The sequence below is a fragment of the Balaenoptera ricei genome, chromosome 3 (assembly GCF_028023285.1).
Source record: "Balaenoptera ricei isolate mBalRic1 chromosome 3, mBalRic1.hap2, whole genome shotgun sequence".
Classification (NCBI taxonomy): domain Eukaryota; kingdom Metazoa; phylum Chordata; class Mammalia; order Artiodactyla; family Balaenopteridae; genus Balaenoptera; species Balaenoptera ricei.
In genome coordinates, this window is record NC_082641.1 from 110,977,618 (window position 1) to 111,003,767 (window position 26,150).

Here is a 26,150-nt window from a genome sequence, read left to right on the forward strand (position 1 = left end):
GTGCTTCATCTTTCAGCCTGTTTGTTTTTTATGCATTAGGACACTGAGACCCAGAACAAAAGATCACAGGAAATTAGAATGAAAGCCAGGAATGTGACCAGATATCCTAGCTTCCAAGCCTCAGCTCTTTAATACTGTAATGTTGGTGTTCTTGGTGCCAAGTTGAAAAAAAAAAAGGGAAGCTTATAGAACAAGCTTTTAAATGAAACAGTTTATTCCTTGCTACTAAAGATCAAAAGCAGATATTTTTATAATTCCTTCTGTCAATAGTACATAACAGTGCTTTTTACATTCATTCAGACTACTAAGCATAACTTCTCTTTTTCAAACCTTCAACCAGGACACAACAGAAATGTCAACAAAACAGGATAATCAGGCCAGTTCTATAAGGATGTTCATAATCTTGAGAGAAGTGCCTGGCAAATAAGAGGATGCCTAATAAGTAATTGTTAAATGAATGAAGATTTTTAAAGCACACGTTAAAATCTGTATTATCTACCAAGTTATCAGAAAAGTTTAAGTATTTTACTGTTTTGTCAGTATTGATGCTTTGTTTTTTGGAACTCCTCTCCATGTTTTTCTTTTCTTTTTTTTTTTTAATTTTTATTGGAGTATACTTGCTTTACAATGTTGTGTTAGTTTCTGCTGTACAGCGAAGTGAATCAGCTATACGTATACATATATCCCCTCTTTTTATTGATGCTTTTTATACTTATGCAAGAGAAATTTTGTTTTAATAGAGAAATACAAACTCTTAGTAATACTACTGCGTAAATTGTTTGAGATAAAATTTTATTTTGTCTGACATACTGTGAACGAACTGATGATACCTGTTGCTCAGTAACTTCTCAGAGTTGGTAACTGTGCATTCTTAGTTCACAATGAGAAGTTTGTGAATTTGTAATATTAATCACCAAGAGTACTTTTCTTAGGTTAGTGTGTAAACATCAGGAACATTTTCAGTGTTCACATGTTACGAGAGTACTTTATTCAGCACACAGAAATCAGCTGTTCAGAAACGTGGATGCTTCAGAGATTTGGAAAGAAAAAAGTTTTCTTTCGTACTGAAACCTTAAAGAAAAAGCAAGGAGAGACTGTTTTCATATGCTGATTGCTAAAGAGAATGATATTTATCTATCTGAAGAAATCTGTCTTTTCCACTTTAGGCTGCGAAAATCTAAAAATGGTCCTCATTTGTCGTTTTCCCTCCTAGTGAACATCAGAAGTTGGAAGAAAAAATAGAAAATATAAAAAGAAATCACAGTTTGGCAATAGGGCGACAGAAAGGTTATGAGGAAGAAATTATTCATTTTAAGAAAGAACTTCGAGAACCTCAATTTCGGGATGCCGAGGAAAAGTATAGGGAAATGATGATTGTTATGAGAACAACAGAGCTTGTGAACAAGGATCTGGACATTTATTATAAGACCCTTGACCAGTAAGTATTGGACTGGGAATTTGGTTCCCATTGCAATCAATATTAACTAGCATAATTTAGTCTTACTTTCCCCCTTTTTAACTTTTTTAATGTATTTCATACCTACCACAGAATGGAAAAATATATGTATATATGTGTGTACACATACACACATGCTTACTTGAATTATGAAGTTAAGTTATAAAGCATATTAATATTAAGGAGCACTCATGATCCCACCCCCCCATACACAATCCAAGAACTCTACAATTATCACTAACTGCCATCCACGTAGATGCTCCTCCTTAGCCATTTGTCATCCTCACTCCTTGTAACCACTGACACAGATTTTTGCTCCCTGCTTTTTAAAAAATAATTTTATCATATGTATCATTTTTTGAGCTTTTTTAAAAATATGATATACTCTGTGTACTCTTCTAGAATTTGCTTTTTTGCTTGTTTTACTTTGTTTTGCTTTTATTAAGTTGCTTATAGCTGTGGTGTATGCATTTTCACTGATGTACAGAATTCTTTTGTGGAAATATACCATAATGTATCCATTTTCCAGTAGATGGACATTTGGGTTGTTTCCAGCTCTTTACTGACATAACCCTTGCTTCTACGAACATTCATGTCATGTCTTCCAGAGCAAAGGTGTAAGAGATTCTCTAGAGTACGTGTGGGAGTAAAATTGCTGGGTTGCAGGGTATGCGCAATTTTACAAAATAATGTTCGATTGTTTTCCAAAGTCGTTTTACTAATTTATACCACTAGCGAAATACAAGGGTTCTCTTTGATGCATTCTGTGACATTGATTTTGTTGATTTTTAATTTTTGCAAATCGAATGGGTTTTATTTTTATTTTATTTTATTTTTTTAAACATCTTTATTGGAGTATAATTGCTTTACAATGGTGTGTTAGTTTCTGCTTTATAACAAAGTGAATCAGTTATACATATACATATGTCCCCATCTCTCTTCCCTCTTGAGTCTCCCTCCCTCCCACCCTCCCTACCCCACCCCTCTAGGTGGTCACAAAGCACAGAGCTGATCTCCCTATGCTATGCGGCTGCTTCCCACTAGCTATCTATTTTATGTTTGGTAGTGTATATATGTCCATGCCACTCTCTCACTTTGTCGCAGCTTACCCTTCCTGCTCCCCGTATCCTCAAGTCCATTCTCTAGTAAGTCTGTGTCTTTATTCCAGTCTTGCCCCTAGGTTCTTCATGACCATTTTTTTCTTTTTCTGTTTCTTTTTTTTTTAGATTCCATACATATGTGTTAGCATACGGTATTTGTTTTTCTCTTTCTGACTTACTTCACTCTGTATGACAGACTCTAGGTCCATCCATCTCACTACAAATAACTCAATTTCGTTTCTTTTTATGGCTGAGTAATATTCCATTGTATATATGTGCCACATCTTCTTTATCCATTCATCTGTTGATGGACACTTAGGTTGCTTCCATGTCCTGGCTATTGTAAATAGAGCTGCAATGAACACTGTGGTACCTGACTCTTTTTGAATTATGGTTCTCTCAGGGTATATGCCCAGTAGTGGGATTGCTGGGTCGTATGGTAGTTCTATTTGTAGTTTTTTAAGGAACCTCCATAGTGTTCTCCATAGTGGCTGTATCAATTTACATTCCCACCAACAGTGCAAGAGTGTTCCCTTTTCTCCACACCCTCTCCAGCATTTATTGTTTGTAGATTTTTTGAGGATGGCCATTCTGACCGATGTGAGATGATATCTCATTGTAGTTTTGATTTGTTTTTCTCTAATGATTTATGATGTTGAGCATTCTTTCATGTGTTTGTTGGCAGTCTGTATATCTTCTTTGGAGAAATGTCTATTTAGGTCTTCTGCCCATTTTTGGATTGGGTTGTTTGTTTTTTTGATATTGAGCTGCATGAGCTGCTTGTAAATTTTGGAGATTAATCGTTTGTCAGTTGCTTCATTTGCAAATATTTTCTCCTGAGGATTGTCTTTTCATCTTGTTTATGGTTTCTTTTGCTGTGCAAAAGCTTTTAAGTTTCATTAGGTCCCATTTGTTTATTTTTGTTATTATTTCCATTTCTCTAGGAGGTGGGTCAAAAAGGATCTTGCTGTGATTTATGTCATAGAGTGTCTGCCTATGTTTTCCTCTAAGAGTTTGATAGTATCTAGCCTTACATTTAGGTCTTTAATCCATTTTGAGTTTACTTTTGTGTATGGTGTTAGGGAGTGTTCTAATTTCATTCTTTTACATGTAGCTGTCCAGTTTCCCAGCACCACTTATTGAAGAGGCTGTCTTTTCTCTTCTGTATATTCTTGCCTCCTTTATCCAAGATAAGGTGACCATATGTGCGTGGGTTTATCTCTGGGCTTTCTATCCTGTTCCATTGATCTGTATTTCTGTTTTTGTGCCAGTACCATACTGTCTTGATTACTGTAGCTTTGTAGTGTAGTCTGAAGTCAGGGAGCCTGATTCCTCCAGCTCCGTTTTACTTTGTCAAGATTGCTTTGGCTATTCGGGGTCTTTTGTGTTTCCATACAAATTGTGAAATTTTTTGTTCTAGTTCTGTGAAAAATGCCAGTGGTAGTTTGATAGGGATTGCATTGAATCTGTAGATTGCTTTGGGTAGTATAGTCATTTTCACAGTGTTGATTCTTCCAATCCAAGAACATGGTATATCTCTCCATCTATTTGTATCATCTTTAATTTGTTTCATCAGTGTCTTATAATTTTCTGCATACAGGTCTTTTGTCTCCTTAGGTAGGTTTATTCCTAGATATTTTATTCTTTTTGTTGCATTGGTAAATGGGAGTGTTTTCTTAACTTCACTTTCAGATTTTTCATCATTAGTGTATAGGAATGCAAGAGATTTCTGTGCATGAATTTTGTATCCTGCTCCTTCACCAAATTCATTGATTAGCTCTAGTAGTTTTCTGGTAGCATCTTTAGGATTCTGTATGTATAGTATCATGTCATCTGCAAACAGTGACAGCTTTACTTCTTCTTTTCTGACTTGGATTCCTTTTATTTATTTTTCTTCTCTAATTGCTGTGGCTAAAACTACCAAAACTATGTTGAATAATAGTGGTGAGAGTGGGCAACCTTGTCTTGTTCCTGATCTTAGTGGAAATGGTTTCAGTTTTTCACCATTGAGGACAGTGTTGGCTGTGGGTTTGTCATATATGGCCTTTATTATGTTGAGGAAAGTTCCCTCTATGCCTACTTTCTGGAGGGTTTTTATCATAAATGGGTGTTGAATTTTGTGGAAAGCTTTCTCTGCATCTATTGAGATGATCATATGGTTTTTCTCCTTCAATTTCTTAAATGGTGTATCACATTGATTGATTTGCATATATTGAAGAATCCTTGCATTCCTGGGATAAACCCCACTTAATCATGGTGTATGATCCTTTTAATGTGCTGCTGGATTCTGTTTGCTAGTGTTATGTTGAGGATTTTTGCATGTATGTTCATCAGTGATATTGGCCTCTAATTTTCTTTTTTTGTAGTATCTTTGTCGGGTTTTGGTATCAGGGTGATGGTGGCCTCGTAGAATGAGGTTGGGAGTGTTCCTCCCTCTGCTATATTTTGGAAGAGTTTGAGAAGGATAGGTGTTAGCTCTTCTCTAAATGTTTGGTAGAATTTGTCTGTGAAGCCATCTGGTCCTGGGCTTTTGTTTGTTGGAAGATTTTTAATCACAGTTTCAATTTCAGTGCTTGTGATTGGTCTGTTCATATTTTCTATTTCTTCCTGGTTCAGTCTTGGAAGGTTGTGCATTTCTAAGAATTTGTCCATTTCTTCCAGGTTGTCCATTTTATTGGCATATAGTTGCTTGTAGTAATCTCTCATGATCCTTTGTATTTCTGCAGTGTCAGCTGTTACTTCTCCTTTTTCATTTCTAATTCTATTGATTTGAGTCTTCTCCCTTTTTTTCTTGATGAGTCTGGCTAATGGTTTATCAATTTTGTTTATCTTCTCAAAGAAACAGCTTTTAGTTTTATTGATCTTTGCTATTGTTTCCTTCATTTCTTTTTCATTTATTTTTGATCTGATCTTTATGATTTCTTTCCTTCTGCTAACATTGGGGTTTTTTTGTTCTTTCTCTAATTGCTTTAGGTGTAAGGTTAGGCTGTTTGTTTGAGATGTTTCTTGTTTCTTAAGGTAGGATTGTATTGCTATAAACTTCCCTCTTAGAACTGCTTTTTCTGCATCCCATAGGTTTTGGGTCGTCGTGTGTTCATTGTCATTTGTTTCTAGGTATTTTTTGATTTCCTCTTTGATTTCTTCATTGATCTCTTGGTTATTAAGTAGTGTATTGTTTAGTCTCCATGTGTTTGTATCTTTTACATATTTTTTCCTGTAATTGATATCTAGTGTCATAGCGTTGTGGTCGGAAAAGATACTTGATGTGGTTTCAATTTTCTTAAATTTACCAAGGCTTGATTTGTGACCCAAGACATGATCTATCCTGGAGAATGTTCCATGAGCACTTAAGAAGAATGTGTATTCTGTTGTTTTTGGATGGAATATTCTATAAATATCAATTAAGTCCATCTTGTTTAATGTATCATTTAAAGCTCGTGTTTCCTTATTTATTTTCATTTTGGATATCTGTCCATTGGTGAAAGTGGGGTGTTAACGTCCCCTATCTAGTATGATTGTCTTACTGTCGATTTCCCCTTTTATGGCTGTTAGCATTTGCCTTATGTATTGAGGTGCTCCTATGTTGGGTGCATGAATATGTACAATTGTTATATCTTCTTCTTGGATTGATCCCTTGATCATTATGTAGTGTCCTTCTTTGTCTCTTGTAATAATCTTTGTTTTAAAGTCTATTTTGTCTGATATGAGAATTGCTACTCCAACTTTCTTTTGATTTCCATTTGCATGGAATATCTTTTTCCATCCCCTCACTTTCAGTCTGTATGTGTCCCTAGGTCTGAGGTGGGTTTCTTGTAGACAGCATATATACAGGTCTTGTTTTTGTATCCATTCAGCCAGTCTGTGTCTTTTGGTTAGAGCCTTAGTCCATTTACATTTAAGGTAATTATCGATATGTATGTTCCTCTTACCATTTTCTTAATTGTTTTGGGTTTGTTATTGTAGGTCTTTTCCTTCTCTTGTGTTTCCTGCCTAGAGAAGTTCCTTTAGCATTTGTTGTAAAGCTGGTTTGGTGGTGCTGAATTCTCTTAGCTTTTACTTGTCTGTAAATGTTTTAATTTCTCTGTTGAATCTGAATGAGATCCTTGCTGGATAGAGCAATCTTGGTTGTAGGTTTTTCTCCTTTATCACTTTAAGTATGTCCTGCCACTCCCTTCTGGCTTGCAGAGTTCCTGCTGAAAGATCAGCTGTTAACCTTATGGGGATTCCTTTGTGTGTTACTTGTTGTTTTTTCCTTTCTGCTTTTAGTATTTTTTCTTTGTATTTAATTTTTGATAGTTTGATTAATATGTGTCTTGGCGTGTTTCTCCTTGGATTTATCCTGTATGGGACTCTGTGCTTCCTGGACTTGACTATTTCCTTTCCCATGTTAGGGAAGTTTTCAACTTTAATCTCTTCAAATATTTTCTCAGTCCCTTTCTTTTTCTCTTCTTCTTCTGGGACCCCTGTAATTCGAATGTTGGTGCATTTAATGTTGTCCTAGAGGTCTCTGAGACTGTCCTCAATTCTTTTCATTCTTTTTTCTTTATTCTGCTCTGCGGTAGTTATTTCCACTATTTTATCTTCCAGGTCACTTACCGTTCTCTGCCTCAGTTATTCTGCTATTGATTCCTTCTAGAGAATTTTTAATTTCATTTATTGTGTTGTTCATCATTGTTTGTTTGCTCTTTAGTTTTTCTAGGTTCTTGTTAAACGTTTCTTGTATTTTCTCCATTCTGTTTCCAAGATTTTGGATCATCTTTACTGTCATTACTCAGTTCTTTTTCAGGTAGACTGCCCATTTCCTATTCATTTGTTAGGTCTGGTGGGTTTTTGCCTTGCTCCTTCATCTGCTGTGTGCTTCTCTGTCTTCTCATTTTGCTTAACTCACTGTGTTTGGGGTCTCCTTTTTGCAGGCTGCATGTTTGTAGTTCCTGTTGTTTTTGGTGTCTGTCCCCAGTGGCTAAGTTTGGTTCAGTGGGTTGTGTAGGCTTCCTGGTGGAGGGGACTAGTGCCTGTGTTCTGGTGGAAGAGGCTGGATCTTGTCTTTCTGGGGGGCAGATCCACGTCTGGTGGTGTGTTTTGGGGTTTCTGTGGCCTTATTATGATTTTAGGCAGCCTCTCTGCTAATGGATGGGGTTGTGTTCCTGTCTTGCTAGTTGTTTGGCATAGGGTGTCTAACACTGTAGCTTGCTGGTCGTTGAGTGGAGCTGGGTCTTGGCATTGAGATGGAAATCTCTGGGAGATTTTCACCGTTTGATATTACGTGGAGCTGGGAGGTCTCTTGTGGACCAGTGTCCTGAACTCGGCTCTCCCACCTCAGAGGCACAGCCCTGATGCCTGGCTGGAGCATCATCCACACGGCTCAGAATAAAAGGGAGAAAAAAAAGAAAGAAAGAAAGAAGAGAGCAACCAAACCAAAACACAAATCCACCAATGATAACAAGTGCCAAAAACTATACTAAAAAAAAAAGAAACGGACAGACAGAACCCTAGGACAAATGGTAAAAGCAAAGCTATACAGACAAAATCACACATAGAAGCATACACATACACACTCACAAAAAGAGAAAAAGGGAAAAAAATATATATATATTGGTGCTCCCAAAGTCCACCTCCTCAATTTGGGATGATTCGTTGTCTATTCAGGTATTCCACAGATGCAGGGTACATCAAGTTGATTGTGGAGATTTAATCCGCTGCTCCTGAAGCTGCTGGGAGAAATTTCCCTTTCTCTTCTTTGTTCACATAGCTCCTGGGGTTCAGCTTTGGATTTGGACCCGCCTCTGCGTGTAGGTCGCCTGAAGGCGTCTGTTCTTCGCTCAGACAGGACGGGGTTTAAGGAGCAGCTGATTCGGGGGCTCTGGCTCACTCAGGCGGGGGGGAGGGAGGGGTACGGAATGCGGGGCGAGCCTGTGGCGGCAGAGGCCAACATGATGTTGCAACAATCTGAGGTGCCGTGTGTTCTCCTGGGGAAGTTGTCCCTGGATCTCAGGACCTTGGCAGTGGCGGGCTGCACAGGCTCCCGGGAGGGGAGGTGTGGATAGTGACTTGTGCTTGCACACAGGCTTCTTGGTGGCTGCAGCAGCAGCCTTAGTGTCTCATGCCCGTCTCTGGGGTCCGCACTGATAGCCGTGGCTTGCGCCTGTCTCTGGAGCTCCTTTAAGTGGCGCTCTTAATCCCCTCTCCTCGCGCACCAGGAAACAAAGAGGCAAGACAATGTCTCTTGCCTCTTCGGCACCTCCAGACTTTTTCCCGGGCTCCCTCCCGGCTAGCTGTGGCGCACTAGCCCCCTTCAGGCTGTGTTCACGCAGCCAACCCTAGTCCTCTCCCTGGGGTCTGACCTCTGAAGCCTGAGCCTCAGCTCTCAGCCCCCGCCCGCCCCAGCGGGTAAGCAGACAAGCTCTCGGGCTGGTGAGTGCTGGTCGGCACCGATCCTCTATGCGGGAATCTCTCCGCTTTGCCCTCTGCACCCCTGTTGCTGCGCTCTCCTCCGTGGCTCCGAAGCTCCCCGCCCCCGCCACCCGCAGTCTCCGCCCGCGAAGGGGCTTCCTAGTGTGTGGAATCCTTTCCTCCTTCACAGCTCCCTCCCACTGGTGCAGGTCCTGTCCCTATTCTTTTGTCTCTGTTTTTTCTTTTTTCTTTTGCCCTACCCAGGTATGTGGGGAGTTTCTTGCCTTTTGGGAGGTCTGAGGTCTTCTGCCAGCGGTCAGTAGGTGTTCTGTAGGAGTTGTTCCACATGTAGATGTATTTCTGATGTATTTGTGGGGAGGAAGGTGATCTCCACATCTTACTCTTCCACCATCTTGAAGCTCCCCCAGTCTAATGGGTTTTAAATGGTAAATCATTGTGGTCTTCATTTGCAGTCCCAATTTCTAATGATGCTGAACATCTCTTTATGTTTGATCATGTTTCTTCTTTGAAATGTTTGTATTTTATACTCATTTTTTTTAAATTTAATTTTATTTTTGGCTATGTTGCTGCCCGCGGGCTTTCTCTAGTTATGGAGAGTGGGGGCTACTCTTCGTTGCGGTGCGCAGGCTTCTCATTGTGGTGGTTTCTCTTATTTCAGAACACAGACTCTAGGCATGCAGGCTTCAGTAGTTGTGGCACGCAGGCTCTAGGGTGTGCGGGCTTCAGTAGTTGTGGTGCACAAGCTCAGTAGTTGTGGCTTGAAGGCTCTAGAGTGCCGGCTCAGTAGTTGTGGAGCACGGGGTTAGTTGCTCCACGGCATGTGGGAGCCAGACCAGGGATCAAATCCGTGTTCCCTGCATTGGCAGGTGGATTCTTAACCACTGCGCCACCAGGGAAGTCCCTGTACCCATTTTTAATGTATTATTGGTAGTCTTACTGATTTACATGTGTTCTTTTAGCTCTTCTGAATTTTAATTCTTTTTCAGTTATATGTGTTATAAATATCATCTCAAGTTTTTTGTTTATCTTTTCACTTTCTTATAGTGTCTTTTAATAAACAGATTTGATTGTAAGATAGTTATATTTACCAGTCTTTTATGGTTAGCTCTTTTGTGTCTTAAGAAATCCTTCCCTATTCCTATATTTTCTTCTAAAAGTTTTACAGTTTTGCTTTTCACATTCAAATACATTTAAGTATTTAATTCTAAATTGAATTTTATGTACAGTATGAGGTAGGAATCCAATTTCATTTTTTCCCTTATGGATACCAGTTGTCCTGGCTCTGTTTATTGAGAAGTCTATCCTTTTCTAATGATCTGCAGTGTCACTTCTGTCATGTCAGAATTCCATGTGTGCATGGTTCAGTTCTGGGTTTTATATTGTTTCATTGGTCACTTTGTCTATCTCTGTCCCATTACCAAGACTGTTGTAATTGCTACAACTTTACAGTATATTCAGCATGTAGCAAAATTTTGTTTTTTATTCAGTCTGTGCATCTTTTGTCTTTTAACTAGTGAATTTAGTCTGTTCATTTCATTGTGATTGATTACTTAGTTATATTTATTTCTAGTTTTTTTCTACTTTCCTGACTTCTATGGGATTGATTGATTTATTTTTCTTTATTCCTCCTTTTTCCCTTCTTTGGGTTGTAAATGATATATTATACTTTAGTTATTTGGGTGTTTACCTTTAATTTTTTAACATGCATATTCAACCTAAAAAAATCAAATGTATTGATTCCCAAAGGAGTCCTGGAGCAACATTATCAGCATCACCTTGGAACTTGTTAGAAATGAAAATTCTCACTTTCCACTCCAGACCTGTTAGTTCAGAAATGTTAGGGACAAGTCCCAGCAGGCTGTGTTTTAACAGGCCTTCCAGGTGATTACAATGCACATCAAAGTTTAAGAACCATGTCTCTAATATGACTTGCTTTATCTTCTTCTTGAATGTTAATTAATTTCTCCTATCTGCTGTGTTTCTATTGTCTGGTATTTTCATTTTACCTTGTTTTTATATCATCTCAAATTAGTAATAATTAATGTTATGGTTTCATAGTCAGTGCTTATTTGGATAAGCCCACATATGTTTACCAATTTCTTGTAAATCCCACTCCTTCCTTCTTTAGCTTCAGTTTCTCTCTCTTTTTTTTTTTTTTGAAGTACATCCTTTAATAATTTTTTTCAGTGAAGGATTGTTAATAGTAAATTCTCTTCCAGTCTTTGAAAAGTCTTTGCTTTCAGTCTTGATAGTTTAGCTGAGCATAAGTTCTAGATTAAAAGGTTGTTTTTTTCTTTTAGTACTTTGAAAATATTCCATTTTTTCCTGACCTCCATGTTTGCTGTTGAGAAATCATTCTAATTATTCCTTTGGAGGTAATCTGCCTTTTTTCTCTGGTTCTTTTAAGATTTTTCCCTTGTCTCCAGTATTCTGCATTTTTTTAGAGTGCGTCTAGATGTAGGTTTAGTTTTAGTTCTATTCAGGAATTATGCCTATTGATCTGAGGGTTGATACCTTTCATTAATTTTGGAAAATTCTCATATATTATCTCTTCAAGTATTATCCTTCCCCCATTTCTTACTATTATCCTCTCCTTCATTTCTCATTAGACATAAATAAACCTTCTCATTCTTTTCCTTCCATATTGCTTAACCCCTCTTGAATATACTGGTAATACACTGGGTAACTTCCTCATAAATACCTTCCAGTGCACAGATTCTTTAGCTGCTGCTTATACTGCCTGTTGAGTTGTCCTGTTTAAATTTACTTTTCATTTCAGTATTTCAATGTATTTTTCAATTCCATTAAGTTCTATTTTATGCATTTTCAGAAATTTTTCTTTTTTTCATAATATATTTTTTCCTTAGTGTTTTGATTCCTTCTTGTATGTCTTTACTCATTTTAACTATACATATTTCATATTCTCTTTCACATTGTCATTTTTTTAAAAATTATTTTATTTTTTGCGGGGTGGGGGCGATGTGTTGGGTCTTTGTTGCTGCATGAGGGCTTTCTCTAGTTGCAGCGAGCAGGGGCTACTCTTTGTTGTGGTGCGTGGGCTTCTCATGCCAGTGGCTTCTCTTGTTGCAGAGCACAGGCTCTAGGCACGTGGGCTTCAGTAGTTGCAGCATGCCGGCTCTAGAGTGCAGGCTCAGTAGTTGTGGCGCACAGGCTTAGTTGCTCTGCGGCATGTGGGATCTTCCCAGACCAGGGGTCAAACCCATGTCCCTTGCATTGGCAGGCGGATTCTTAACCACCAGGGAAGTCCCCACATTGTCATTTTTTTATTTCACATTTTTAGGAGTCTCTTTCTACTATTTTGTGTGCTGATTCTAGCCCTAGTGAAGTATTTCTTGGGTTTCATGTAGTGTTTAATTGTAAGCCCATCTTTAGTAGTGCTTTTTTTTTTTTTTCCTATGAAGCGCCCTTGTGACCTTTTTGTGTGGATGTCCCTCCCCACAGAGATTTGTTTTGTATCTGCTGGGCACTCTGGGATAACACTGGCCTAAGTCTAGTTTTTATGTTAATTTTTCAATTTGGGAGTTCCTGAACTACACTGGCGGTATAACAAAGGACCTTAAAACCATGTAAGGCATTTGCCCAGTACTTTGAACTTGCGAATTATTAATTTTCCACTCTTTTATTGAAAGTTGCTGTTCAATAGTCTTAGCCTTTATGTTGGGAGTCACTTCTTTCTGCCTCACTTGGGTCCTATGCCTCATCTTCTGTCCTGGGTTATAATACTGAAACTCTGGGTTATGAAAATAATAACTAAATTCAGCTGCGGTATCATATCACACATTGACCGTTCTGGTTTTTAGTTCCATCTTTGTTTCCACCATGTAGGGATTTGCCTTTCTTTCTTGTAAACTCAGCTATAATGTAAAGTAATTTTTTTTATAAATCAGACTGTCTAGCATTTCTAGGTATTTGTAGCAGGAGAATTATCGGTCATCTTAGATTTTATCTGTTGTTGTTTTCTAAAAAGGAAAATATCCTCCTCAGTGCTAAGAGAAGTACACAGACAGGGTCTCTTCTCTCTTTTTTTTTTTTAATTAATTAATTAATTAATTAATTTTTGGCTGTGTTGGGTCTTCATTTCTGTGCGAGGGCTTTCTCTAGTTGTGGCAAGCGGGGGCCACTCTTCATCGCGGTGCGCGGGCCTCTCACTATTGTGGCCTCTCTTGTTGCGGAGCACAGGCTCCAGATGCACAGGCTCAGTAGTTGTGGCTCACGGGCCTAGTTGCTCTGTGGCATGTGGGATCTTCCCAGACCAGGGCTCGAACCCGTGTCCCCTGCATTAGCAGGCAGATTCTCAACCACTGCGCCACCAGGGAAGCCCCTGGGTCTCTTCTCTTTTAAGGCTTCCTCTGGAAAGAGCATAGTGAACAGACCAGCCTCAGCAGTGGCATTCAGACCACAAGGCTCAGGAGGACAGGAAGACCCCACTTTTCAGTATGAGGATTCTTTTAGTTAATGATGATAGCAAAGGTGGCCCCAGAATCACCTAGCTATAACTCTGGCGTGTACAAATTTTGGAAAGTACATAGTCTTTTAAGATAAGTGAAAATTGGAATTGAGCCAATTATGTTATTTCCAAAAATAAATACTAATAAGATTTTTGTTGGATTACGTTCGACTTCTACAATGACTTTTGGAGGGACACATCTTTTGTCCTCTTTCACTGTGAGTGAATAAGTTAACATTACAGTGCTCCTTGGGTCCAGAAAGGCTCATGGATATGTATGTCTGTACCAAGTGGAAACTTTTTTTTTTAAACCTCTTCAAATATTGAAATTATTCTCTCCTAGATTTTTAGATCCAACGGTTTAAATTGTTGAAATTTAATGTTTTGAAATAAGAGCATAAACAAGACATTACTAAAGAATCCTCGCCTCGGGGACTTCCCTGGTGGTCCAGTGGTTAAGACTAGGCGCTTTCACTGCAGGCAGCTCGGGTTTGATCGCTGGTTGGAGAATGAAGATCCCACATGCTGTGCCACGGCCAAAAAAAAAGAAAAAAAATTCCTTGCCTGGTAGACTATTCATATATAACATTTGTCTTTTTAAAAAAAAAAAATTCCGTAATTCCTTTTAGTCTTTCCAGCTATAGGCATATATGCCTTTAGAAGGCTTTTTACTTCTTGAGTTCTTTACCAACTGATGCTATGTGTGCAGTAAACTTACCAAACATTTGTTGAGCACTAAGGAATAGGAAACCCAGTCCTTACTGGCAAGTTTATTTGAAGAGGCAAAAATCAAAACCAATTTTTATCAGTAAAAATCTACTGTACAGAATAGGATGACTTAAGTTGGTTTTGATGAAAAAATTGAACTGAGTTTTAAACAGCAAGAAATGTTTGTGTAAAAGTTGATAAATTTCATCTTCTTGAATCCTGAAAAATCCATAATCCGTGGTTAAAAGTATTGTCTCTAGAGACTACCTGAATCTGAATCTGACTGTTGACCTTTAGCAAATTATTTAAATACCCTGAGCTTCAGTTTCCTTATCTATGAAATGGAAACCTTTTTTTTTTTTTAAGTCCATTATAGCATTCAGTATAGAGTCAGAATTAAAAGGGAAATTTACCGGCCATTTAGTCCAGCTTTCTTTGTCGTGTTACATTCTTTATTTTTTATTTATTTATTTGGTTGCACTGGGTCTTAGTTGCGGCAGGCAGGATCCTTAGTTGTGGCATGCAGACTCTTAGTTGCAGCATGCATGTGGGATCTAGTTCCCTGACCAGGGATTGAACCTGGGGTTCCTGCATTGGGAGTGCAGAGTCTTAACCACTGTGCCACCAGGGAAGTCCCAGTGTTACATTCTTTAATGTATATTGTTAAATTCTCTATTTCTTTTTTTTTTTTTAATTAATTTTGTAAGTGAAATAGGGAGCGTTTTCTTTTATTTTTTTTTTTAATTTTATTTATGGTTGTGTTGGGTCTTTGTTTCTGTGCGAGGGCATTCTCTAGTTGTGGCAAGCGGGGGCCACTGTTCATCGTGGTGTGCAGGCCTCTCACTGTTGTGGCCTCTCTTGTTGCGGAGCACAGGCTCCAGACGCGCAGGCTCAGTAACTGTGGCTCACGGGCCCAGTTGCTCTGCGGCATGTGGGATCTTCCCAGACCAGGGCTCGAACCTGTGTCCCCTGCATTGGCAGGCAGATTCTCAACCACTGCGCCACCAGGGAAGCCCAAATTCTCTATTTCTTAAGAGCACTAAGGAACTTGACCAAGAAAACGTGGGTTTCTGTTGTTTCTATTTAAACATGCTTTAAGACTAAATTTCTCAAGGGCAGGGGCTCTGCAGAGGAGATACTAATATTAATTCAATACTTAATATGTGTTAGTCATAATCTGATTGAATTCGGGCATCTACGTGTAAAGGGCAAGTATTCATCAGAGAGATTAAGAAGACTGTCCAAGATTACCCAGCTAAATGGTTGAGATAAATTAGATCTCAGAACTAAGGCCTTTATATTCCCACTCTGCTGTGCTGCTACCATGGTCCCCCCCGCCCCACCCTTTTTAACCTTTAAAAAACTAATATCAATATTTATATAGAAAGTTTTCCTAACTGTTAATTAACTCATACTTCCTGGTTTAGAGCCACAATAGTCAATTTATTTTTATATATTTTATACCTCCTCAGCAAAGTGTGTATGTATGTATGTGCATAATATATATTGTCATATGTATTAAGATTTTGTTCAATTAAGATTTGAGTGCTTACATGTTTGCTACTGTTCTAGATACTGTATACTAAGTATACAGGGATGAAGAAACAGAAAATTAAGAAATAAATCCATAAACAGTGAAAATTAACTATGGTGATGGGAATAACTGAGGGGCTACTTTAGGCCTTTTCTAAGGCAGAATCTTTCTGAGAATGTGACATTTAAGCTGGGACCTGATTGATGAGAGGAAGCAAGATATGCACAAAGCTGAGATGCAAGCATTCCAGATGGAGAGAGTAGCTGATGCAGAGGCCCTAAGACCAGTACAAACATGAGGTGTTCAAGGAATAGGAAGAAGCCAAGCATGGCTGGAATATAGTGAGCAGGGGAATAAGGTCAGAGGAAGATGGTTCCCAGAGTATGCCATGCCTTGCAGCCTTGGTTAACAGTTTGATTTTATTCTAAGTGTGATAGGAAGTCACTGGACAGTTTGAAGCAGGGAGGTAACGTAATCTGATTCATAGTTTGAAGAAATCACATGTGTTGCCGTGTGGAGAATGGATTATAGGGGCACCCAGGAGAGAGTGGTGGACTGGTGTAGGATGGTAGCAGTGGAAATGGAGAAAAGTAGATGGACTCCATTTTTGTTTTGGAGATAGAGTTGACAGGCCTTGCTTCTGAATTGAATGTAGGGGAGGAAAAGCAAAAGAAAGAAGGATTTATCCTACATGTGTTTTCTTGAGCAGTAGGATGTTGGGAAAGCAAATTCCCATTCCCTAAAATGGGCAAGATTGGGGAGGGGAAAATCTAGAGTTCTGTGTTGGACACTTTAAGTTTGAGGCGCCTGTAGACTTCTAAGTAGAGATGTCAAGCAGGCAGTTGGATGTATAATCTGGAGTCTAGAGTTCAGGGGAAATGTATAAATTTAGGAATTATCATCATATCTATAGTATTTAAAGCCATGGAATGAGATTACATATGGAATAACTGTGGATAGAGATGGGAAGGGTCCCAAAACTCACGATGTTTACAAATGCAGTGAAAAAGTAGCTGATGAAGTAGAAGAAAAATTTTAAAGGCGTGGTAGCTTGAAAACCAAGTACAGAAAGTATTTCAGGAGTCTAATGCTATTGAGAGGTCAAATGAGATGAAGGACTAAGAAGTGACCCTTGAAATTGATAAAATGGAGGGTGTTCATCACTTTGGGGAGCAATCTCAGTGGCATGGTTGGAACTGAAGCCTTAGAGTTGGATGAGGAGAGAATGGGTGGTAAGAAATGGAGACAGTGAGTATAGATAATTCTTTAAAAAATTCTGCTGTGAAGAGGAGCAGAAAAATGGAGTGCTAACTAGAGGGGACAGAGGGGCCAAGTTAGGTATTATGTAGGTTGGTTTTGTCTTAAATTTTATGTGCACATATTCTGCTACAAGGTAGCTCTTCCTCTTAGTACACTGACCTGCAGACCTGGGATTTCATGTGTTAACTAAATAGAAAACTATACCTAGGAGCCCTCCTGCTATCCCTACAGACCCTGAGAGCCATTGACAGCAGGAACAAGAGGAATTCCCTCAATAAGGCACCTGTTCATTCAAAAACCCCTGTTCTGTCTTCTCTTGGCAGACTCTGGGAAGACAGAAATATCATACCCTGTCCCTCCTGCAAAGTGGTAACAGTTTAATAGGGGAAACCATGGTAGGTGCTCCATAGTCTGTACTTGACCTGGGCCATGAATAATGAAGGAAGGGCGTTTCAGTAGAGAAAAGTGCCTCAGTCATAGAGGCATCACACTGAGCAGAGTGAGGGCATGTGAGGGAGCTTGATGGGGCCAGCCAGGAGCTTGTGGGGGTGGGGAGGTACAGTGGTGCTTTCCAGCAATTTCGGCTTGCCTGAGGAACAAAGTCAGGCTGTTTACTGAGTTCTGTTATCTGGTTATCAGATGGGTTCTTCTAAATGAGAAGAAAAGAAGTGGTACCGATTTCTCCAAAATTGAGTGTTTGTGGGCTTATGCTTGCAAATCTTCTTAAGGTTTATACTGTGAGCCTTAAATTTGCCTTCTCACTTAGAAGAAAGTAAGGTCCAAAATTTCCCTTATTGTTTCACCTCTTAGAAGCAGCATGCAGTCATTATAATTGTTGCGTTCATCTGTCTATTTAAGGTAACACAGGAAATTAGCAGTGCATTTTCAAGAAAAGCTGATTACCATCTTTTATTAGTAATCATCTAAAACAATCACTGATTGTAAGCATTGCCAATGGTCAGAGACACACTAGATAAGAAGAGGGAAAACATCCATTATTTAGAATTTATTATCCCTTATCCACCCCCTTAAAAGAAGAATTAAAATCACTTAAAAGAATTAAAATTAAGTGATTTTGGAATATATCAAAGTACACTGTTCTACCCTATCCCCAAAATGTTCCACTGTCATTTTCCCCCAGATGTGGAATGTTGCACATTAAGTCATATTTCTTCTGAGACTCAGTGAAAACATGTAAGTTTTGCATCCATGGCAGCCAACTCTCTTTGAGTCTTTTCAGAGCCTGGCTTCTTACAACTCAAGGAGAGCTTGGGGGTGAGGGCTTTAACCAGGACTCACTCATGGCCACCATTCTCATTCTTGTCTTGGGTACAGTACAGTTTCACATCAGCAGCCCCTGTAGCATCAAATAAGAAGATTACAAAACCAAATGATAGCTGGTGGCATTTCACACTCGCAGGTTTTTTTAACCAAATATTTATCAAGCACTGTATTAATAGTGGGTGACCATTGCCTGAATTTTAAAAGCTGATATTTGGGAGTTTGGCTAAAGGAAATACAACAATTCAACAGTTTTAAGTGTTTTAGGAGATTAGTTTAATAGTCTTAAACATTTTATCCAGAAAAAGAGGACATTTTTCTTTTAAATGTGCAACTTAAGTTTGGCAAGTTAGGGATTTTAAAATGTGCTAAGTAATAAAAACCACTATTAGTTTGGAACATGATACTCAGTAGAATGTGATACTCATCATATCATTTCCTTTATACTAGAGGGCTTCCGCTGACCTAAATGTTGGAAGACAGGAAATTCTCACGGTGGTAACTACAGTAGGGAAGAGTATTCAATCAAAATTGATCTTAGCCAATTTTTTGGCAACCTGTATATCTCATAGTTTGGTACAATTTTGTAAACAAAGATGAGGATAATACTGTTGGCAAATGTCTTTTGTAAGTATAATCTTTTCTACTGCTTTTGTCCAGCTTGGATAATCTTCATGAACTTATTTGATTTTATCCTACTTCTGAATGAATTTTTTTTATTAGGAAGGCACACATGTATTTGGCCCTTTTAATTATTATTTTATTCACTGAAATAGCTTGAGACATGAGGAAATCCAGTTCAAATTTTGCAAAATGGTAACTAACCTTCCTCAGTAGTTTGAGTCCTGGAGACGGCTAAAATACGAAAGATGTAAGAGCTGGAAGGGTCTTTTCCTGGCAGGTGAGATTTTGGTCTACCTAATGACTAATGACCTAATGACATTTGGTCTAATGACTCTATTTCAGGCATTCAGTTCTCTGCTAATGACTAAGTCCTGAGATGATTTTAAAAGTGGCCTCAGAGCAGGGCAGCAGCAAAAACCCTGAACTACTGTCCTGGGGATGCCTAATATGCTTCATTCGTGACATCAAGCTAGAACCCATGTGTACCTAGAAAGTGGATAACTCCGAGGCTTGCAGAAGCTTTTCATTACAGGTCCAAGAGTGGAGGCAGTTAGCTTAGAACACAAAGGAAAATCATCTAGAAATTGCTGGGGCAGAAGCCATAGTGCAAAGAGGTGCTGAAGGACAGTATAGTTAGCTTGGCATTCAAAGGAGGTGTCTGTGTGAAGAAGGAAGGAGGGGCATGGATGAAAACAGCTCTACATACTACACTAGCGCATACCCCTTTCTCTCTTTTTTTTTTTTTTAAATAATTTTATTTATTTATTTATTTTTGGCTGTGTTGGGTCTTTGTTGCTGCACATGGGCTTTCTCTAGTTGCGGTGAGCAGGGGCTACTCTTCGTTGCGGTGCGCGGGTTTCTCATTGTGGTAGTTTCTCTTGCTGCAGAGCACGGGCTCTAGGTGCACGGGCTTCAGTAGTTGTGGCTTGCAGGCCCTAGAGTGCAGGCTCAGTAGTTGTGGTGCACAGGCTCAGCTGATCTACAGCATGTGGGATCTTCCCGGACCAGGGCTCGAACCTGTGTTCCCTGAATTGGCAGGCAGATTCTCAACCACTGCGCCACCAGGGAAGCCCTCTCTTTTTTTAAATAGACTATTTTTTGTAGTAGTTTTAGATTCACAGCAAAATTGAGCAGAAAGTACAGAGATTTCCCATATACCTCTGCCTCCCCCCACCCCAACCCTAGCCCACCCCACTATCAACATCCCTTACCAGAGTGGTACATTTGATGAACATACGTTCACACATCATACTCACCAAAATCTGTAGTTCACATTAGGGTTCACTCATGGTGTTGTACATTCTGTGGGTTTAGACAAATGTTTAATGACATGTGACTACCATTATAGTATCATATAGAATAGTTTCACTGGTATTTGTCTTTCTGTCTTTTGGCCTCATTGTGCCTCCCTTAAAACAGTAAATATATTAGGCCTTTGTCATTTGTGAGGATCACATCCTAAGACTTTCATGGATCACCAAAATTATAAATACCACTTAAACCATCATTTGTCCCCATAAAATGCGACAGATTGTTACTGAAATTTTCAAGGAAATCTTTCAGATTCTTAAGAATATTTAAATATAAGATTGATTTATAAATCACTATTTTCTTAGATCTTAGACCTTTTCATTTTATTTTGGGAATCAGTTTTCACAAAACATACACTTAATATGAGTTAGTACTATGTGCATTTAACTGAATGACATGCACACTCCAGGCACATGGTGGTGCTGATGCAACCAGCCAGATGACCACTTACCCACAACAGTTTCTAGCCCATGAAATTTATATCTTTGCCTCAGCAGAATGATAGTTTACTAGAGGTCATGGACCTTCAAGGTCATTCTTAAATGTTAGTTACCTGTAAAGTCCAAGTGCTAAAAAGTGTGTTAGGTTAATCTTTGGGTCTGTATAGTTCAGTCAGCAGTCAGCTCCCACAGGGTTCCTGCACAGTTCTGTTTCAGAGCTGCTTTTCTTCCACAGCCCACGCCTAAGTCAAGCCCTCCTTAACTCTTACCTGTATTACTGTGGTAACTTCCCCCATCTCGTTATCCCTCCCACCCCTGTTAAACTTCTACTAGGTTAATTTTTTTAAAGGTGGTGGTAGCTATTCTCTTCTAATTTTAGGAAAGACTTCCACACCTGGCCTTTCCCATTTCATCTCTCACTACTCACTATTTTCTAACCAAACTGAATAATTTTGTTCCTTTAAGACACCTTGCATTTTACTATGCTGTTTCTCGTCCTTTGAATGTTACCTTGATAGAGCCCTTCCCAAACATGTAATTTTTTCCTTCCTTTGTATGCCATAATATTTTGTGCCACTTAACCCATTCAGCCTTGTATTACAGATATTTATGCTTCCTCTACTCCATTATTCTGCAAATCACAGAACATGGTTCAAGCTGGGACTTCAGTTCATTTCCTTGACAATGTCTAACATTTATTCAGCACTTAAGTAGTAGTACATTGGTGACATATTTTCATTTCCTTCACAGTGCTTTTGCATGTATGTACACACAAATCTTTTTTGTTTTGTGTGAATAGTATCACACTGTAGGTGTTTTTTGTTTTTTTTTTTTCCACTTTACCATGTGATGAAAATCATGTTCATATATGTAAATAACTCATTATTTTTAATGGCTGCATAATATTCTATAAAATGGATATTACCTACTTTATTTAACCACTGATAGACATATTAGGAAGCCTTTAAATGCTTGCTACTACAGATAATGCTACAATGTATGTCTTTGCACACTTGTGCAGATATAGCAGAAAGATAGCTTCTTAGAAATAGAATTACTGGGTCAGAGGGTATGTATATTTTTAACTTGTTAGTGCCACATTGCCTTCCAAAAGCACAAAGTTTATGTTTCTACCAGTAGTGTATGAAAGTACCCATTTCTTTATGTCTGCTTTTCATATTATCAACCTTTTTAATTTTTGACAGTCTGTTACACCAAAAATGCTCTCACTTTAATTTACATTTCCCTGTTTAATAGTGAGGTTAAATGTCTTTTCATATGTTGGCTGTTTGTATTTCTTCTCCAAGAATTGCCTATTCACATCTCTTTGCCAATTTTTCTATTAGGTTGTCTTTTTCTAAGTGATTTGTATCATTTTTTTTAATAGATTCTAGATATTAATCCTTTCCACATACATATCAAGGAGTTATTCCCAGTTTGTCACTTGTCCATTAACTTTCTTTTTTTTAAAAGGAATTCCTTTATTTTATTTATTTATTTATTTATTTATTTACTTTTGGCTGTGTTGGGTCTTCATTTCTGTGCGCGGGCTTTCTCTAGTTGCGGCAAGTGGGGGCCACTCATCATCGCGGTGCGCGGGCCTCTCATTATCGCGGCCTCTCTTGTTGCGGAGCACAGGCTCCAGACGCGCAGGCTCAGTAGTTGTGGCTCACGGGCCTAGTTGCTCCGCGGCGTGTGGGATCTTCCCAGACCAGGGCTCGAACCCGTGTCCCCTGCATTAGCAGGCAGATTCTCAACCACTGCACCACCAGGGAAGCCCCATTAACTTTCTTTATGGTGTTATTTGTGACTTAATTTTTAGGTAGACAAATCTTTAGTCTTTTTGTTTATGACTTCTCAATTACAAGGGCCTTCCCAATCCTAAGGTTACAAAAATGTTTTAATAGTCTCATTTATTTTTAATCTTTTAATTTATATGAATTTTATTTGAAATTTGATAAAGGATAGTGATATAATTTTAATCTTTTCCTCTTTCCAACACTATTAAAACCTGTCCCATTGATTTGAAATGTCAGTTATAAACTCTAAAGTTCTGTGTGTATTTATTTAGTTTTTATTCCTGTCCCAGTACTATGATTTTATTCATTTGCATTATCTCTCAAATATGAACTTTAGAGTCACCTTGTGGGTTTCATTTAAAAATATTATTTAATCTTGTTGGGAGTTTTGTTTGGATTGCATTTAATTTATGGATTACTTGGGGGAGAATGGACACCTTTGCAATATTGAATCTCCCATTTTGGACCCCTATAGTATGTCTCTCATATTTATTCAGGATGTTTTTTGTTTGTTTGTTGTCCTATTGTAAAGTTTTATAGCTTTTTCATCTAGATCCTGTACCTTTTTGTTAGATTTCTTCCTTGGTATTTCATAGTTTTTATTGCCACCATGAATAGGATCCTATTTTCTATTATGTTTCCTATTGGATTTTGCTACTAGGTAATGTATAGTTTATTTTATTTCTGACCACCTTATTAGTCTTAATAGTTTTTCAGTTGATTTCTTAGGTTTTCTGAGTATACAGTTATATCGTCTGCAGAAACAATGACAAGTTGCTGTTTCTGTTCCCCTCATTTAGTCTTCATTTCTTTTTATTGTCTTGCTCAATTGTTAGGCATCTCCAGCACATTATTTTAGAGTAGCAATAATAAGAGGTATCTTTCTCTTGTTCTTAGCTTTAGGAGGAACACTTTTGTATATTTTAACATTAAATTTGATGCTGGCTATCTGATAGTCATTTTGTCTAATTAAGAAAATTTTCTATTTTTCTCTTATTGAGGAGTTTTATCAAAACTCAGTATTATAACATACTTTTTGACACCTATTGAGATAATTTTTTTCTTTTAATCTCTTAATGCAGTAAATTAATTTTTTTTCCTGTTGTACTGTTCTTGGTTTCTTGGGATAAACACTATTTGGTCATGATACATTGTTTTTAACACCTTCAGTCCTAAATTTGATTTTATTTAAAATGTTTGTATCTATATTCATAAGCAAAATAGGCCTATACTTTTTTTTTCTCTTTTTACTTATGTTTCTCCTTGCTGTGTAATACTTTATATACTTGGGAGCTAGGTGTACCTTGAAGAATTGATAGCATTCACTTATAAAACTATCTGAGCCTGATGACTTTAAAGATGGCATTTTGACTGCCTTTTTAATTTTAATTATATTCAAGGGCTGTTAATATCCTATTTTTCTCTGATCTGGAGCACATTACTCATTTGATTAAATCTCAGTTTTCTCCCCCCTCCCTGTTTTATTTTATTGAGAAATAACATACATCACGGTATAAGTTTAAGGTGTACAGCATGATGGTTTGATATACACATATTATGAAATGATTACTATAGTAGGTTTAGTTAAAATCCATCATCTCATAGAAAAAATAAAAAAGGAAAAGAAAATTTTTTCCTTGTGATGAGAACTCTTAGGATCTACTTTCTTAACAACTTTCTTACATGTCATACAGCAGTGTTAAGTACAGTCATCATGTTGTACATTACATTCCTAGTACATATTTATCTTATAAGTGGAAGTTTGTACCTTTTGACCACCTTCATCCAATTTCCCCATCTCCCCATCCCTCCACCTCTGGTGATCACAGATCAGTCTCTTTTTCTATGAGTTTGGTGTTTTGTTTTAATTTTTTTTAATTTATTTTAATTTTGGTTGGGTCTTCATTGCTGCACGCGGGCTTTCTCTAGTTGCGGCGAGCGGGGGCTAGTCTTCATTGCAGTGGCTTCTCTTGTTGTGGAGCACGGGCTCTAGGCACATGGACTTCAGTAGTTGTGGCATGTAGGCTCAGTAGTTGTGGCATGTGGGCTCTAGAGCACAGGCTCAGTAGTTGTGGTGCACAGGCTTAGTTGCTCTGTGGCATGTAGGAGTTTCCTGGATCAGGGATCAAACCTATGTCCCCTGCATTGGCAGGCGGATTCTTAACCACTGCGCCACCAGGGAAGTCCCTGTTTTGTTTTTAAATTCCACATATAAGTGAGATCTTGTCTTTTTCTGTCTGACTTGCTTCTTTTAACATAATGCCTTCAAGGTCCATCCACGTTGTCCCCAATGGTAGGACTTCCTTGTTTTTTATGGCTGAATATTCCATTGTATGTATGTTTGTATATGTGTGTATATAGAGATATGTTATAGATTTAGATATATATAGATACGTATAGATATATATCTCACATCTTCTTTATCCATTCATCCAACAGTGGACACTTAGATTGTTTCTGTGTCTTAGCTATTGTAAACAATGCTGCTATGAGCACAGGGGTGCAGATAACTTTTCGAGATAGTGTTTTTATTTCCTTTGGATATATTCCCAGAAGTGGAATTGCTAGAGCATATGGTAGTTCTAGTTTTAATTTTTTTAGGAGCCTCTATACTGTTTTCCACAATGGCTGTACCAATTTACAGTCCATCCCACCAACAATGCACAAGGGTTTCCCTTTCTCCATATCCATGCTGTCATTTGTTATCTCTTGTTGGTGATATCTCATTGTGGTGTTTTTTTTTTAAAGATTATTTATTTATTTATTTATTTTATTTTATTTTGGTTGCATCAGGTCTTAGTTGCGCCACGCAGGACCTTTCATTGCAGCACAGTGGCTCTTCATTGTGGCGTGTGGGTTTTCTCTTTCTAGTTGTGGCGCATGGGCTTAGTTGCCCCACAGCATGTGGGATCTTACTTCCCTGACCAGGGATTGAACCTGCGTCCCCTGCATTGTGAGGTGGATTCTTTCCATTGGACCACAAGGGAAGTCCCTCATTGTGGTTTTAATTTGCATTTCTCTAATGACTGTGAGCATCTTTTTTCATGTACCTGTTGGCCATTCATATAACTTCTTCTGAAAAATGTCTATTCAGGTCCTTTGCCCATTTTTAAATTGGATTTTTTGTTTGTTTCCAAGTTGTATGGGTTCTTTATGGGTTTTGGATATTAACCCCTTATCAAATACATGGTTTTCAAATATTTTTTCCCATTCTATAGGTTGTCTTTTCACTTTGTTGTTGGTTTCCTTTGCTGTGCAAAAACTTTTTAGTTTGATGTAGTCCCACTTGTTTATTTTTTGTTGCTTGGGCTTTAAGGTGTGATTCCCAAAGAATCATTACCAAGACCCATGTCAAGGAGCTTTCTTCTAGGAGTTTCACAGTTTCAGGTTTTACATTTAAGTCTTTGATCCATTTAGAGTTTATTTTTGTGAGTGGTGTAAAATAGGGATCAAGTTTCATTCTTTTACATGTGAATATCCAATTTTCCCAGCACCATCATTGAAGAGACTGTCCTTTCCCCATTGAGTATTTTTGGCTCCCTTGTCAAATATTAGTTTACCATATGTGCTTGGGTTAATTTCTGGGCTGACGATTGTGTTCTCTTGGTCTGTTTGTCTGTTTTTATGCCAGTACCATACAGGGTTTTTCTGTAAGTCTTTTTTTTTATATTGAAATATAGTTGATTTACAATATTGTGTTAGTTTCAGGTGTACAGCACCTGAAACTAACATATTCAGTTATACATATATATTCTTCA

At 38.2% G+C, this 26,150-nt stretch overlaps 1 protein-coding gene across 8 annotated transcripts in view; it reads left to right on the plus strand.

Moving 5' to 3' along the window:
* Positions 1-26,150, plus strand: part of RAD50 (RAD50 double strand break repair protein) — a 243,767-nt gene that overhangs the window by 201,040 nt on the left and 16,577 nt on the right. For all 8 annotated transcript variants that reach the window (XM_059917036.1, XM_059917038.1, XM_059917039.1 and 5 more), the window contains one exon: positions 1,214-1,438. In XM_059917036.1, coding sequence (XP_059773019.1) covers positions 1,214-1,438 — 225 coding nt within the window. The remainder of the gene's footprint in view (positions 1-1,213; positions 1,439-26,150) is intronic.